The 17,664-nt window shown below is 35.2% G+C and overlaps 1 protein-coding gene across 4 annotated transcripts in view; it reads left to right on the top strand.

Moving 5' to 3' along the window:
• Nucleotides 1-17,441, top strand: part of LOC150085398 (uncharacterized) — a 650,000-nt gene extending 632,559 nt beyond the window's left edge. For 2 of the 4 annotated variants that reach the window (XM_090374027.1, XM_090374026.1), the window contains exons 29-30: nt 6,174-6,210; nt 16,417-17,441. In XM_090374027.1, the coding sequence (XP_090230153.1) occupies nt 6,174-6,210; nt 16,417-17,396 (1,017 nt within the window). In that variant the 3' untranslated portion in view covers nt 17,397-17,441. Of the gene's footprint in view, nt 1-6,173; nt 6,213-16,416 lie in introns of those variants that run through there. The other 2 variants (XM_090374028.1, XR_016546970.1) reach the window with 2 other exon arrangements.
• Nucleotides 17,442-17,664: the final 223 nt, after the last annotated feature.

Raw genomic sequence — 17,664 nt, 5'->3', positions numbered from 1 at the left:
TTATTATATATAAAGAGATAATAATAAGTGTATTTTTTAGATTTTTTAAAATTAAACGTTTTTGGGGGGCCCAAAACGTTTTGTGCTTAGGGGCCCCGCAATACCTAAATCCGGCCCTGCACAAAAGTAACATGCTCCTAATGCCACCATGTTCCAAATTTGATAGCATTGTTTCATGTGGAACAATATCAGAAGCTTTTCTGAAATCTAAGTATATGATGTTAAAGTTATTTTTTGCATCCAACCTTCATTACTACATCATAATAGCTAGTCAGAGTGGTCAAATAAGATCTTCTCTTAATAAATCCATAATTTGATTTCTGTTTAACTTCATTCCTGTTGAGATAATCCTGCAATACTTTGTTACCACTGATTCCATTATTTTCCCTGGAATAGAGGCCAAGCTTACAGGTCTATAATTACTCACTTGCCCTTTGATCCCCTTTGTGAATTAGAGAGACATTTGCACATCCCCAATCTATAGGTGCCTCCCCTGAATCCAAGAATTCTTAATGCATGAAGAGTCACTGCTGACAGTCAGAACAAGAATATTGCTTTCTCTTATCTAACATGCTGCTGTAAATTTGTAATATTGTTCTACCATTTATTTTAAAAATTTATTATACAGGATGTTTTACAGTTGCATATATCTTCAGTTACACTTGCAGGAACAACATGTAATTTGGTTGACTAGTAAATGTGTTGTGTAAGATTGCAATACATTAGATATTGAAATGCTAAAATGCACTAAACCAACTTTGAGTATGACAACACCTGTTTTTGGCAATGCATTGAAGCATGTCTTGGAAAATGTCAGCAGTTAACTTGGTCATGCTGTCATGATGCCTTCAGTTTTTCAATTTTTAAGATTCTCTTTAAGATATCCCCCACATAAAAAAATGTGCAGGGGTAAAGTATGGTGATCTTTTTGGTATCCAGAATCCCTTACAGATCATCCAACTTTCAAACACAGCTTTCACTGTTTACAATGGCCATGGCACTACTAATGTATGCAGTTGTGTATCTTTTTCATTCCACATTGACTAGTTGTATATGCACCAGTGGCTTAACTAGAAAAAGTGGGCCCCAATGCAAAGTTTAGTTTGGGCCACCCCTGAAAATATTTGTTTTGGTAAAAATAAAAAAATTAACAATACAGTAGTAAATGTGTATTTAAAATCTTTATCAATACAATGTAAAAACAAAAATAATTTTAAAATTCTGAAAATTAAATGAAGTAATATATTGACTTATATCATATAGAATGGTTTTCATCTAGATTTGGTATTGGCAAAATCATTAATTAACTTAGAAACATCCATTATTTCAGCTTCTTGCGCTTCTATGCTAAGCAGTGTTAGTTGTTGTTATTTGGTTTTTAGGAGCATTAGCAACTAAGGCCATATTGCTCCGGGAATATGTGGCGTTCATTCCCTGACCTTTCCGCATCCTCTGTATTTGGTGGTCACGGGCTCGAACCCTGGTCTAATCAAGAAGCGTGTGCTACACACTGCTGCTCCTGCCCACCTGGCTACGGAGGTGCCAGCAGTGTTAGTGCTGATAGACATTGTTGTCCCATGGTGTTTCTTGAAAATTTCTTTTGCACCTTCTCTGCATTTTTTATAATGAAATGTTCATCCATTTGGAATATTTGAGTTGCAGTAAGAAATGCAAGTCAGAAAATTTATATAGTCCTTGAAACCTTTTGTGCAGTTGGGTAGTCACTAAGTCAATTAGCCGATAAAAAATGTTAACTTAGCATTAGTAGAGGCATATGATGCAAGAAAGCAAGCTTATACGGCATCAGCCAAAAAAAAAAAAATCTTCCCATTTCACTGATCCATTCATTCCAAATGTTTGTCTAGTTCTGCCTTGAATGGATTGAGCAGACATTGAGCCTGCTCAATCCATTCAAGTTCGTATACCCCTCAATCAGATCACCTCGTAGTTGCCTAGTCTCCAGAAGCTGCAATTTGCAGAACTTAAGCCTTTCTTCATAACAACACCCCTTTTTTCCCTACACCAGTCTTGTTGCCCTTCTCTGTACTCGTTCTAGCAACTCTACATCCTTCCTAAAATGAGGCTTCCAGACCTGTATGCAGTACTCAAGGTGTGGCCTGACCATTGCCTTAAACTAGGGGATAATCACCTCCTTATCCCTGCTCGCAAATTTCCTATATATCATTGACTTACTCTGGCAGCCTGTCTGCACTGCTCAGAAAACTTCATATCTGACTGCACAATTACCCCCAGATCTCTTTCATTCTCCACTACCCTGAGTGTAACACTACATAGAGACACCTCCGTAGCCAGGTGGGCAGGAGCAGCAGTGCGTAACACACGCTTCTTGATTAGACCGGGGTTCGATCCCATGACTACCAAATACAGAGGATGCGGAAAGGTGAGGGAATGACCACCACATATCCCCGGAGCAATATGGCCTTAGTTGCTAATGCTACTAAAAAAAATAAACCAAATAACAAATAAATAATAACACCACATAGTTGGTACATTTCTCTGCGGTTACTGCTATCCATATGCAGTACTTTGCATTTGTCAATGTTAAACTTCAGTTGCCACTTCTCAGCCCATCTACCCAATTCTTCCAGATCCTGTTGCAGCAGCATACTGTCATTACTGTTATTAACAACCCTGCCAACCTTTGTATCATCTGCAAACTTTGACATTAAGCTTGATATACCTTCATCAATATCATTGATAAATATACAAAACATCAGTGGGCCCAACACCAAACCCTGAGGGATACCACTAATAACATTAGTCCCCATAGAGCAGTACCCATTGATTACCACTCTCTGTCTTCTCCCACTCAACCATCCTTTTATCCATTGTATCAACTTGCCCTTAATGCCATACTGCTTCAATTTGTACGGTAGTCTTCCATGTGTAATAGTATCAAAAGCTTTCCTGAAATCCAAGTATAAACTTTAAAGAGCAGTTCTGCATTTTCAAATAGGTAGTCCTCTGCCAGTTCAGCAAAATATCTTTTAACAATCGCCTCTGTTCATATGCAAATTGACACGGTACACCTCATTTCTGTGCAATAGATGATGCTTCCTTGACGATGTTTTCAAATTCATTTAATTTTTTTTCACTTGATTATATGACGTTTCTATGCCTAATGCAGCTTGACCAATATCCATATTTGTTCTTTGCAAAATCATTGATGTTGAATTAATACTAGACAATGTTTTTTTCTATCAGTATGGTGGTTAACACAAAATCTAAATGGTCCCCGCAGTTACAAATCCTTAAAAATTGCTCTGGAAGCCTTTTTGGTAAGAGGACCCCGTCGTTCCCCTCTCTAATCTTGTTGCCCTTCTCTGTACTCACTCAAGCAACTGTATATCCTTCCTAAAATGAGGCATCCAGACTTGTACACAGTACTCAAGGCGTGGCCTGACCATTGTCTTATACAAAGGGATAACCACCTCCTTTTTCCTGCTAGCAAAATTCCTGTATATCATTGACAATATCCCATGACCTGCTCTGGCAGCCTGTCTGCATTGCTCTGAAAATTTCATATCTGACTGCACAATTACTACCAGGTCTTTTTCATTTTCTACCACCCTAATTGTAGTGCCATACAGTTGGTACATTTCTCTGGGGTTATTTCTACCCATATGCAGTACTTTACATTTGTCAATGTTAAACTTTAGTTGAATAGACGGAACCTGGGGCAAGAAAAGTCATCAGTCTGTGTCAAGTGTATTTTAATTTTATATTAATTAAAATTATATTTAAATAATTCTGTTAGTAGTGCCAAATGATGCTAAGAAGTAAGCTCATACAGCATCAATCAGTCAGAAGTAAAAAACAAGCTATTCCAGATTTTCATCTTTTCAACCTCTGATAATTGTCTAATTCTTCTTTAATTTTTTTTTATTCAAAGTATCCACAACACCAGATGCATGTTTTTTCAACAACCAATTATTGTCTGGCTGAAATCAAATTTTGGTACATCTATCCTACAACCAACCTTTGTCAGTTTAAATTATTTATGTAACCTTGGGCATATTGCCAGAGAAAGAGTAAGGATGCCATCAGCATTTAGTTTACTCAATCCATTTAAAGCCTTAAGCACTTTAATTAGGTCTCCTCACAGGTACCTAGTTTCCAAGTGCTGTAATTTGCAGAACTGGTCTTTTAGGGTACCAGTGCCCTTTTGTGTTCTTGACTAGTATTGGTATTAGCAATGGCCACATTGTGCAAGGAAGCCTATGGCTTATGCTGCACCAGTCAAAAAAAAAAAAAAAAAAAAAGAAAGAAAAGAAAAAAAAAAAAAAAGAGTAAAATAATAATAAAACTGAATAAATAATAAAAGAAAGGGAAATAGACAAGACAACCTATGCATTTCCCTCCTCCTCTAGGTTTATCCAGCTGACCTTTGAATTTTCCCAAACTGTCAGCCTTCCAACTTATTCCAGTAATTTATAACTTGCTGGCTAAAATAATATTGTTGCTCTTCTCTGCACCCATTCCACCAGATCCACATCCTTAAAATGAGGCTTCCAGTCCTCTATGCAGTGCTCAAGATGCAGCCTAACCATTAACTTATACAATGGGATAATCACTTCCTTGTCCCTGCTGGTAAAATATCTGTATTGATAGAACCCCATGAGCTGTCTTAGCAGCCTGTCTGCACTTCTCAGAGAACTTCATGTTGGACTGTACAATTACTCCATGTTCTCTTTTGTTCTCCACTACCTTGTATATGGTACCACCCAATTGGTACTAAATTAAATACTGTTACAATATTGTCTTAAACATGTTCATTTAAGAAAATGTGCTCATTTTAAAACTCAATAATTAATCATTTAAACTTTTAATTTCAACTTTGATTTGTTACCTTTCCTCATGTGTAAAGACTCTGTTAGCCTCTCCTCTTCTCTTCTCTGGGGTCTCCAGTTGATTTTATATACTGAACTTGAGATTATGAAAGTGTATTATATTACTAAAATATAATACACTTTCAGCATAATAGTTCTTTCTATTCCTCACTTCCACATTTTTTTTTCACTGTGTGGGTCTTCTGTGAAGTACATTGTAAAACTGACAGATTCAGCCAGTTTCATGACTTTTAGTCATGAAAGTTTTTTGAACCGTTTGGGTTGTTCAGCCACCTCTTCCACCTTCCTTTTGTCCTGATAGAAGCTTCATTAGTTCTTAGCCAAATTTCTGAACATCTGCTTCATCTATTTCCAAATCCAGTTGTCCACTAATCTCTACCAGACTGTTGGTCACTGCCTCTGCACTTTCTTCAAACCCTCTGAAGTCAGTTGTAAACTCTGGGCACAATTTCTTCAATGCCATTTATGTTTGTTTCTTTTATTTCTCTTATGCCATTTGTTTCTTTTATCTCTCTTATGCCATTTGTTTCTTTTATTTCTCTTATTATTTATTTTATTTCTCCATTAGATTAGTTTCTTTTATTTCTCTTATGCCATTTATTTCTTTTGTTTCTCTTATGCCATTTGTTTCTTTTTGTTTCATTTCATGCAATACCAATGTTCTTTATAGCTTTTAAGATGTCATAGCCTTTCCAAAACTTCTTTAAAAATTACCCAACTATTCCTCTCTATTACCCTAGCAGCCTGTCTAAATTTTCCCCTGAGATAGTAGACCTTGAAGATTGCAGCGATGCCCTGGTTCATAGGCTGGATGAGGAACATCATGTTGTGGAAAAAAAGTCTTGATATTAGGGTGGAGATCATCAGTAGAAGATGGGAACCCTGGGGCTTTAACAATCACCAATTATCAAAGAAATTACTCAAAATAGGCCTCTGAGGCCTATTTTCAGTCTTTGATTTTTATCCCAAAATTAAAACAGCACAGGAATGGCATACTTATTAATAACAATGTACCTCTCCCTTAGAGCAGTGCTTTTTATTTGAAGTGTGTAGTGCAATACTGAAGCAACTTATGATGAAATGCTCCAACAATATGAGATTGATGAACTTAGTAGCAAATTTAGTTTATTAGTTGCTATATACAGACTGAAACTACTTGTAAAGAAATGAATACCTTAGTTGAAGCAGAGTCACTATATTAAAAAATAATATTAATATCATATTTAATCATAAAAAAAAAGTAAAACTTGTAACTTCAATACTGGTAACACTCATTTTTTTATTGTTATTTTTTCTTTTCAGGAATCCAGAATTAAAACACACAGTAATTCTGTAAAAGGTAGGACCTTGAGCTATATCTGATATATATTTATACACTGATATATTAATTATCTTGTGTGGGAAAATATTTAATATCAGGGATGTGCTAGAGCTCACACAAACCTCCTTGTTAAAAAAATTGGCAGCACACCCCTGTTTAATATATATTCAATTTCTCGGATTTTAAAGTGAAACAGACAAATTAAGTTTTATATATACAGTATTATTTTGTTAAATATATGTATTAGTTTATGAGGAAAAGTATCATAAAAGACATACCTAAATAAATCTATGGAGAATGTGTAGGTATGTTACATAGACACAAAGGATAGTATACAAAAACTTATTGCTGTATGTCTACAATTTGGGTGACTTCTTCTGGGGTCAACCACCCAAATTAAAAGGAAAAACAATGATAAGGGGTTTTCTATTTATGTAATGATCAATACAGAAATAGAAAAATGGTAAAATCAATTTTGAGATTATATAACAAATAATAGAATTTAGGATTATATAAAATACAATAGAAATTAAGAAATTTCAAATTTATATAATGCATAGTGCATATTAATCACCATTGACCCAACAGAGACAAAGGATATAAAGTTAATAACTAAAGCAAAAATAAAGCATGTGATATAAGCAGACTTACCATGTCCAAGCAAAAGAACCACATGTGGACCTTACTGTAGTCAAAAAAGAAATGGAGTTGTGTATAATGTGTGACTCTTTAGTGAGAACTGGAGGTAGTTACCCCTGTGTGTTGGACATGGTATCAACATTGACACGGACATGGCACAACATGCTATATACCTCACATAATACACATGCACACGTACACCCACGCACGCACGCAGCATGCACATGCACACACGCTCACACACAAGGTGCCACCCAAAAATAATGAAAAAGGTCATTTAACAATACTGCTAATAATTCTACAGATATTTCCAGCTAGATAGTGATAGTTGCTTCATCATACACCATTCTATTGCATTAATCATATGTTTAAATATATAGTGAAGATGTGAGTGATGTTTTTTACAATTTCTTGAAATGAATAATTCAAAAGAACAAGGAGTTTTCAATGAGCTTTATTTCAGACTTGATTAAACAACTTAAAAAACACAGAATTTGAGGATTTTTTTTATTAAAAACACAAATAATTGAATAGTTTTCAAGATTCAGAAGTTTTCATAACACCTGTATCAAATAGTTTCTAGCCAAACACCAGATGTGTGTGTGTGACCCCCTTCCTCCTTTTACTTTCTGGACCTTGCTCCCTGTGGCATTTTGTTTCAAGAGATGAAATTAAAGCTCAGAGAAATGAGATTTAAGGATGTGAAGATTCATGAAATACATAATATTTTTATAAAAAGAAAAAGAAGGCATATCCAAAAGACATGCTTCTAAGGATAGCAAAATTACTCAGTATATTTAGCATTAGCATTAACAAGGGCACATGATGCAAAAAAGCAAGCTTATATAGCATCAACCAAAAAAAACACACACCCACACCCTTCTCATTTCACCCATCCACTCGCTCCAAATGTTTGTCTAGTTCTGCCTTGAATCTGGAAGTTTGTTCCCGAAATCAACCACCTGCTGGCTAAAGGCAAACTTCCACACATCTATCCTACAACTGTCTTACCTCAATTTTAATTTATGCCCTCTAAGGCAATTATTCTGAGCAAGAGGAAGAATCCCTTTAGCCCCAAGGGAGTACTTTGAAGAGGACATGATGCAAAAATTAGGTAATTTAACTGAATTTTTTCTTCTAATTCATTCTCATTACTCTGTTAGCACCTTATATTAAATAGGGCATTCTATTAGGAACATAATTAACAGTGTTTTAGATTGCTGTTGTCCAAAATCACTGATCAGGCACAATGTGGCATGGGCGCCTCCGTAGCCAGGTGGGAAGGAGCAACAGTGCGTAGCACACGCTTCTTGATTAGACCGGGGTTCGAGCCCGTCGCCACCAAATATGGAGGATGCAGAAAGGTCAGGGAATGACCATCGCATATCCCAGAGCAATATGGCCTTAGTTGCTAATGCTCCTAAAAACCAAATAACAAACAACAACAAACAAACAACGTGGCATGGAGTCAATAAGATGTTGAAAAATGACATGGGCAGAGGATTGCACAGATAAATACACTTTTACAGCTACTCAGTGTGATTGAGATCTAGGGATTAGCTGGCCAGGGAAGATGATTGATGTTCTACTTGTGTTTTTCAAAAATGTTTTCATACATACATTTGGTGTGATAGATAGTTGCTTACTCATCTTGAAAGTACCTGCCATGGGATTTAAAAAAGTGCACCTGATCTGCAACAATGTTCAGGTATGCTCACAGTTCCCTTCAGTGGGATAAAGGATACATCAAAACGTTAGACCTTCTCCAGTAGTCTGTAATGTTGGTACACACCAGGACAGTCCCAGCGCATGGTGTGGTTTCCTCCATATATGCATTCTTACATCAATGTTGAAAAGCATAAATTGAGACCCACGGGGCCACATGATTTGCTTCTACTTCCCCTGAAATCATCATAAGACATCCATTGACCACCTGATTTGCCTCTACTTCTGCACTTTCTACAATGCATCAGTACCTGCACATGCAGGTACTGATGTTTCATGGTATTTCCACATTAAATACAGAGGTTACTTGTTCCATCATTTGGTGACAATTTCACTTGATAATCTGCTACAGACATGGAGAAATGCTTTTGTCTTACATTTTTAGCTGCAGTTATATCTCTTCATAGATTTTTTTTTTTTTTTTTTTTTGGTGGTTATCCATTCAATCAAAGTCTCAAAGATGCTTGTTTTTGAACATTCAATGTGTGTGTGTGTGTAGTAGTAGTAGTGGTGGCATGTGATGCAAGAAAGCAAGTGTATGAGCTTATGCAGCATCAGCCAAAAAACAAATCACACCATTCCCTCCAAATGCCTGTCCAGTTCCTCCTTAAATTTATTCAACCTATCAACTTCCACAACGACAGATGGAAGTTTGTTCCAGCAATTAACCACCCGCTGGCTAAAGGCAAATTTCCGCACATCTATTCTACATCTGTCTTTTCTTAATTTGAATTTATGCCCCCTTAGGTTCGTAATCTGAACAAGTGGAAGGATCCCATCAGAATTCAGCGTGCTCAACCCATTCAAGGGTTGAGCACGCTGGTGTGTGTGTGTGTGTGTGTGTGTGTGTGTGTGTGTGTGTGTGTGTGTGTGTGTGTGTGTGTGTGTGTGTGTGTGTGTGTGTGTGTGTGTGTGTGTGTTTAAAGGTGCATAAGCTACACTGGCTATAGATTCAACAAGTACAGCTATTCTCTCTGCTATAGCACTTGCTAAATGTGCATTGACAATCATACCTCTTCGGAAGCCTCTGCAAGATGCTGTCTGTTCCTCAGTCTAGTGAACTGATTAGTTGAATCACATAGCTTTATACAGCTTTCCTGCATACATTCCACACCATGAGACATCTTCAATTTACATATTTTTGCACAGATTGTCATTTATAATTCAAGCATCCATGATCTAGTAAAGTTTCTGGGGTGTAGATTTAATTTGTGGGCACTATAGTCCCTGTATATAAAAGCAAAGAATTTTGTTGCAGTCAGTGAAAATTAGAAGAAATTGTGAGTTCTAAATACAGTACTAATGATTCATTCACTTCTCTTTCACTACTTACTTGTTTTTGAGTATTGCATAAGGTGTGACCAACAGAGTTGTGCTGCATTGAGCCGTTACTCTTTGGGGTTTATCTGCAATGCACTAAATTTCACTTCTGTTACTTTTGCATAGAATTTAATCTCAATGATATTTATCAGTCACAACACACCAGAACTGTACATTTGCAAATCAAGGTTCGGGGATTATACCAAAAAAGCATGAAGTTTTAGCTTCCATATCATTATTCAAGAAATTCTATTAGTTCCATCAGTGAGAAAAATTATGATTGCTGTCATTTGTAATCATACAGTTGTAGACATTTTATATGTTTAAACTACAGATCATGTTTGTATCAAATTGCCTTCCTCTCAGCTGAAAATGAAAACTAAAAAACTCTAAACAGATGACAGATTGATTGGTTAGAACAATAACTAATAAGAGGTTCTAAGCAGCCAACTGTGCCCCTTCATCTAAAATTATAAATTTCTCACTTTATACAAGGTATTTATAATTGACATATCAAAACTAACCACTTATGGGTTTCCCTCATTACAGCATGCAAGCAGAGAATGCTTTGGCTCCCTATTATATAAAATTTTAAGACTTTGTATTTTTGAAATAACCAAAACTATATAATGAAAAAATAGTTCTTTAATAATGGCTTTAACAAAATTTGCAGAAGATATGCAAAAAATAGATACATATATTAAACTTTCAGTTTCTAAAACTATATTTTGGTGGCCACTAACCACTAAAATAATTATTCTTAATGCTAAGACTCATATTAGGGAACACTAAAAACATTACAGAATCCTAAATGGATTCGGTAATGTTTTTAGTTTCCTGCATTATGGAAAAAGTGACATGTATAAAGAATATTTCTGAGAGTCATTAATTCCCATTGCAGTTTTGTGGTACCTTCTCTAAAGTAAAGATTCCTTTATTAGAACTGGTTTTGACACTGACTACCCAACAGTTTTAATTGCTCCTTACTTGCATAAAATTGCTTTAAGTCCCTGACAAGAAGAAAGTTTAATGCAGGTTTAGCATACTCACAATTCTGTTCTCTCTGCTGAAGAAAAGTTAATTTAACATCTACTACTTGTTGTTTTCTTAATAAAAGAAATGCCAATTTATGTACCCCAAATGGAATTTCATCTAAGACACAACATTAATTAACTTCAATAAAAACAAGAATCAAAACTTATCTGATTCTTGCTTGCACATTTAATGTGAAAACGACTGTTCCACTAACAGGGTTTTCTTTCGAGCAAGTTTTTTCTCCATATTTGCCATATTTGCCCATCATTTCTCAAAATACAAAGAAATGGTTAGGCCACATCTTAAGTACTGCATACAGATCTGGAGACCTCATTTTAGAAAGGATCTAGAGTTGCTGTAATGAGTACAGAGAAGGGCAACAAGATTAGTGAGGGGAACAAAGGGGGGCTCTAACCAAGAAAGGCTTCAGTTCTGCAAATTGCAGCATCTGGAGACTAGACACTTGTGAGGTGACCTGATTTGAGGTGTTTAAATCTTCGAATGTATTGAGCAAGCTCACTACTGATGACATTCTTCCTCTTCCTCAGAACACACAAACACACACAACGGGGCATACATTCAAATTGAGGAAGGATGGTTGCAGGATAGATGTGCCTTCAGCCAGTGGGTGGTTGATTGTTAGAGCAGACTTCAATTTGTTGTTGTGGAAATGGGTAGTTTGAATAAATTCAAGGAAGAACTAGACAAATTATTGAAGGGGGTGGACAGGTGATGTGGGAGGGTTTTTTTTTTTTTGGTTGATCCTTTATAAGCTTGCTTTCTTGCATCATATGCCATTACCACTAATAATAATTTACAGAAGAACTGCATCAAATGTGAACTTTGTTCTATAAATTAACTTTATAAAAAAAAAAATTCTATAACTCACAGTGATTATTCAGTCAAAAAAGTCAATAATTTTCTTTCCCTTGTATCGTATATCCTGTCAGGGGGTTTAATCTTTATCAGTTATCCAAACTTGTATGGACTGCTGAAGTCATTAAACAAAACTCATGGCAAACAGCAACCTTCTTTTTTCTCCTCCAATTTTCTCATATCACTTTATATTTTAAGCTGTTTTTTCAACTTTCTCATTGCACCATATAATGAAAAAAAAAAGGAATTTTATTCTTTACTTGTTGGCAGGGTGAAGATTTCACTTTAGAGCTATAAAATTACCCAACATGCTGCAAGCAATTTGATGAATAAACAGTCAGGTTGTTTTCCAATACTGAAATCGATTTTGAGCAGATTTTATGGTGTTTTTCCAGAAGAGCAAAGGACTTTGTTGCTGTTTGCCAGCGAGAAACTTTATAAGTCATAAGTTATTATTATTATTATTATTATTAGCCATGTAGTGCAAGAAAGCCTGAGGCTTATGCTGCACTAGCCAAAAAAAAAAAAAAAACAAATTCTGAATTTATCCCAAGAGAGAGAGAAAGAAGGAATCACCAAGAAAATGAAGAATGATGATATCCAGCTCAGGACCCTGGGTGTGCCAAGCCCATACTCACAAGATGTGAGCCCTGGGGGTTGCAATGAAAAGTTTCCCAGTCATACAGTTCTTCATGAACCATAAGCTGACTCAATGTTTTATCAATTTAATATGTAAACAATATCCATACAGTTGCCATTCATTTGTATTTGATTAGGAAAAATAAATAAATAAATTTTTAAAAAAGCTCATACTGCAATAAAACTCAAATTTATGAAGCATTTTTTGCATGTAAATTATCAAATGTCTCTATTTTCCAATACACCACTATGTAACAGGAATAAATTTGATTGTGAGGACCAGTGCGACTACACCTGTTTTGCATGCCTAACCAGTGGTGAGCTATAGTAGGCTCACATGGGCTCACGAGAGCCCATTGTTATTTTTTTTTTTTTGAAAATTTGTGAGCCCATTGTTGAAACAATCATTTCTTTTACAAATGAAATCCTGAATGCAATTATTGAGTATCCAGAGCCAAAATTTTAATGGCACAATCAATCAGTTATGTATTTTAAAATTGCTTCATTTTTGATTTAATTAGTCGGACCTCTGTTTAACAACTTTTTTATAGTGAATTTTTTTGAATTCCTCTTGGTAATTACATTTAAAATGGTTTCCGTATAATGAACAGATTAGGAGAGACAGCTTTGTATGCATTGTTCTCACCTCTGGCCTTTAGGCAATTTAGGTAATTAGAAAGTGTGATGCAGTCACATACCAAGAAGTCACACTAGTCAATATGCTTTTCATAGCCAGTCAAAGGATTAAGAAGATTCCGACACTGATAATAGCCCCTGGTCAACCTGTGTTGTGGTTCCCCTTTACTCCGACAAATGGGCATATGTTTTTCGGAGAAGTGAGTGATCCACCACGCCTTCCAGTAAATTTCTCCATCTATATTTAAAGGGTCACAGTACCTGAATATCTGAGTGATTCCGACATTTTGCATAGTGAGGGATTGAGCCAACTAAGATATTATATAAACTTTACGAAGATGAAATGTTGGCAGATTTTGAAACTTCATCGAGGCTTTCACTGTGTAGAAAATGTTCTAAACTTTAATGGCATACAGGCAATAATTAAAAAAAAAAAAAAAAAAAAAAAAACTGTATGCATATCACCAATCTCCAAAAACACAGCGCAAATTAGAGACGATTGCTGAACAACTTGATGTGGAAACTATAAAGTCGGTCATGTGTTCGGACCACGATGTAGCTTGCGGATGGCAACAATTGCGGTTTAGAGGAATTATCCCGCTTTGTGCAAACACTTTTAATCAGAAGTTAAATATTCTGGATTATTAAATCGGCTTTTAATCTGGAATTTCATAACCATTTAGCACTAATGATCGACATCCTGCAGGAGGTCTCTTACCTTTCAGAAGCTTTACAGATTCACTATGGTAAAAGCAGATAAATTTATTATTCAAACTATCAATGCTATTGCTAATTTGAAAAATTTTGAAGGACATTATGAAGCTAAAATTGAGAGCACGTTGAAGTGGAAAGAATTTGAAGGAATCAAATTTGAAGTAACACATTTAAAAAATTACCTTGTGACAAGTTATTAAATGCATTGTTTTATCTTTAAAGGATAAGTTATTAATGAACAGAGAGTGATTTTAAATTAAATAAAGAAAATAATGATACCATTGAAAAATTTTAAACATATGCTACCGGAAATCTTGGAATATGAAAGAACTTTCATCTCGGTGGCAAGATGGTGAAAACCAAATAAGAAATTTGTTTTCTGATAAAATATGAAATAAAAATTAATGATTTTAGAGATTTTGTCAAAGACAGTTTATCTTTAAAATTGAGTGAAATTCCCCTTTCAATTAAGAAAGCCAGAGATATCTTTGAAACCATTGTGATTAGCACTGCTGAAGTTGAGCGAGCTTTCAGCATAATGAATAATATTGAGTGAGTGAATGAATGAATAATGTTGACAATTAAACATGTTGCAGATTATGATGACCATACATCAAAATGGAAAATGATTGCTTCAGTTTGATCCGGATCGTTACTATTATTATTATTATTAGCCATATGGTGCAAGGAAGCCTGCGGCTTATGCTGCACCAGCCAAAAAAAAAATTTCTGAATTACCCCGAGAGAGAGAGGGAAGGGAAGGGAAGGGAATCACCAAGAAGAAAAGAATGATGATATCCAGCTCATGACCCTGGGTGTGCCAAGCCCATACTCACCAGATGTAAGCCCCTGGGTTACGTCAAATCATTCCTCTGTAATCATTGCTCAACTATTGAGCAAAGCAGAAGATAGACAACAAATATTAATAAAGAAGTAAATTGCATATGGCAATTTTTAGAATAAAATTTTCTTGAATATTTGTGTAATAATTTTTTTTCATGTAATCTGTGATTTTTGTGTACTTTTTCTAGAAAGTTTGTTTTTTATGTAATATTTGTTTTTATATTGTAGAATGTTTTGTAATATGGGAAATATTCATGCTATTTTTTATTCGCAATATTAAAATTTTATCATGAAAAAAATGTATCTATTATATTTCCCTAATTGTTAAAAAAAGACGAATAAAAAAGTTGCACGTGCTCGCCACACGCACAACTTTTTTCCGAAACAACTTTTTTGAAACATCATTTGTGTTTCTTTTAGGTATTTTGATTTGTATATATTGATTACGAAATAAAAGAGCTTTTTTATTCTAAATATTTTATTGATCATTCAAAAATTTACATAATTTCTGGAAGACAAGATGCAATGGATTTATGATAACTAAAGTAAGAGATATATACTTGCGATTGCAAGGTATCTAAATATCCCTGGAAAACAGCATCGATTGAAGTACCGATCTTTGTAGTTGAAACGACATAAGCAGCTGTTAAGGGCACCTAACAATGAAATGTAATGAAAATGCGAGACGAAAAAATAAATTGTAGACAAATATTTGTATTGTCACAGTTATATGACAAATACTTGTATTGTTGCAATCATACTTACTGCAGTAGTAACTGCAGGAAGTATGATTGTGATGTCATACTATTCAAGAGTTCTAAAAAGTTAGAACTCCAGACACTATTGTATCCAGTTATCATCGTAAGGGGAGGCATGACGACCAGGTTTTTAAGCTTTTTTTTTTAGCTAGACCTAGGAACGTTTTACACATTCACTAAAAGCATGGTTAAGGGGGTAATAAGGCCCATCTGTCCAGCCCCTGAATCCGCCCGTGACTTGAGATATCATACCAGTCACAAAAAATGCATTACGTGCTCTAATCACACTTGTACTAGTAGTGCGAGCGTGGGAAGCGCCTCTGGTGGAATCCGCGGATGACATCACTTCCATGACCAACCAGGTTTACTGGGTAGAAAGTCGGAAAACCTGCGAGCTCATTGTTAAAATATTCACAGCTCACCACTATGCCTAACTGCAACTTTCAGCCAATATTGAATCAACCATGGCTCCCTATGTCATCTGAGCCCCCCCCCATATACTTATGTATTTTGCATAATGGTTAATCCTACTCTGCACATGCATCTCGGCTCACAATGAAAATTTACTGCAAAAAATATTTTTTCTGTTGGCAAGTTATCTATTACAGGAATAAACAAATTTGAGATAATAATATAATGGACCAGTAAGTTTTTAGTAATGTTTATTGTAAACTACAAATAAAATCCAGAATATTAATTCTCATTATTAATCTTCCGATTTTTAAACTATTAAACTTCAGGTGGTGCCCCCCTGATTAAGCACCTTTGTGCACTGCACAACCTGCACACCCACATATGGTGGCTCTGTGTATTTGATATACAAAATATTTATTATGTTTCTAGGTTTTTTTTTTCTAACTTCTTTATATTATTCATACTAATTTTTGAGTTTCACTAAACATTAATAGTGTAGTAATTGCTTAGATCACTATTTATATGACATGCTTATAATGATCTAATGCATGAATGTTTTCCATTTTGAATAATAAGAATTTTAAATTTATTGTTTTTAATTTACATACTTTTCCACTTTTTACAGGTTTCATGAAATCAGAAGTGGTAGGGAAAAGTTATTGTGGAGAAAAGTGTCAAGATACAGTAGATAATACTAAACGCCTAGAAAGAGCTCGTATGAGATACATTGAAAGAGGTTCTAATGAACATGAATGGAAAGAAAAAGATCAGCTACTCAGGAAAAAAGATAAGGTTGCTATAATTAGAGATGTTACAGTCCATGATGTAGAGACTGCAGAGCAAAAGGAATGTTGTAATAGTGATTCTGAAGATGGCTTTCAAATATTTAATGATGAACCTACTCCATCATCATTTAGGAGACATTGGACAAAACATGAGGAGCCAATATCTCCTCCATTTGAGCTACAGCAACTTGAGGGTAGTCCCCGTAGTAGTCATTTGCATATCAAAGAAGTGTGCATTAGTGATTCGGATGAAAAATCAGAAGAAAGGGAGGACCAGCATTTATATGAGTTCGATTCACATCAGATGGTTGTTGAAACTATAATACCTAATCAAAGTTTTTATTCTAGTGCCCTTTTACCTCAGCCATCAGGTATGGACTACAGTGATCTATCCAAATCTGGATCATCTCAAACTAATAAACTTGAAGAAAAGAGTGCCTTGGCATCACCTGGGAGCTTACATTCTAGTCATTATGCTACATACCGGCCAAGTAGTCTTCTACAATTTGAAGGTGCTGTTATTAAGGAAGAAGATGAAGCTGAAATTTTTACTGATGATGAGAGAAAAGGTAGTAGTGGCTGTGATCCAAGTAGTGAGGAAATGTTGCTGCCTAAAGAAGCAGACATGGAAAAGTCCCTCCAAAAATGTGAAAATAGTGAAAATCTTGCAGCACCAGCACCTGAAGCTATGCTCAAATGGGATGGTTTGTGCAAAGACTTAGCTGTTGATTTGAGCTTGCAGTTGAGTAGCATTGAAAAGGACAATGCTGGAGAACAAACACAACAACCAAAAAAAGGTTGGAGTATTACAACAGTTTAGCCAATGTTGTCCTTTCCATTTGTACAGCAAAATTTGAAATGAAGACAGGCCTCACATTTTTGCAAATTTTTAATGTGTGCATGTGAGTGATACTGTTTTGCATTTGTATTAAAAAAGTTCTAATTGTTATAAAAGTTTCGGACAAGTATAAAGCTAAATATTATGTTCTGTTAAGTTTCTTTTATACATTGTTAAATACTTTATATCTGGAGTAAATTTCCTTAAGAAAAAAAATATATTCAGGTAATGTTTATTTTGTCTTTTATTA

The sequence above is a fragment of the Mastigoproctus giganteus genome, chromosome 5 (genome assembly GCF_048544385.1).
Source record: "Mastigoproctus giganteus isolate SK-2022 chromosome 5, ASM4854438v1, whole genome shotgun sequence".
Classification (NCBI taxonomy): Eukaryota; Metazoa; Arthropoda; class Arachnida; order Uropygi; family Thelyphonidae; genus Mastigoproctus; species Mastigoproctus giganteus.
This window is presented reverse-complemented; position numbering and strand designations above follow the sequence as displayed.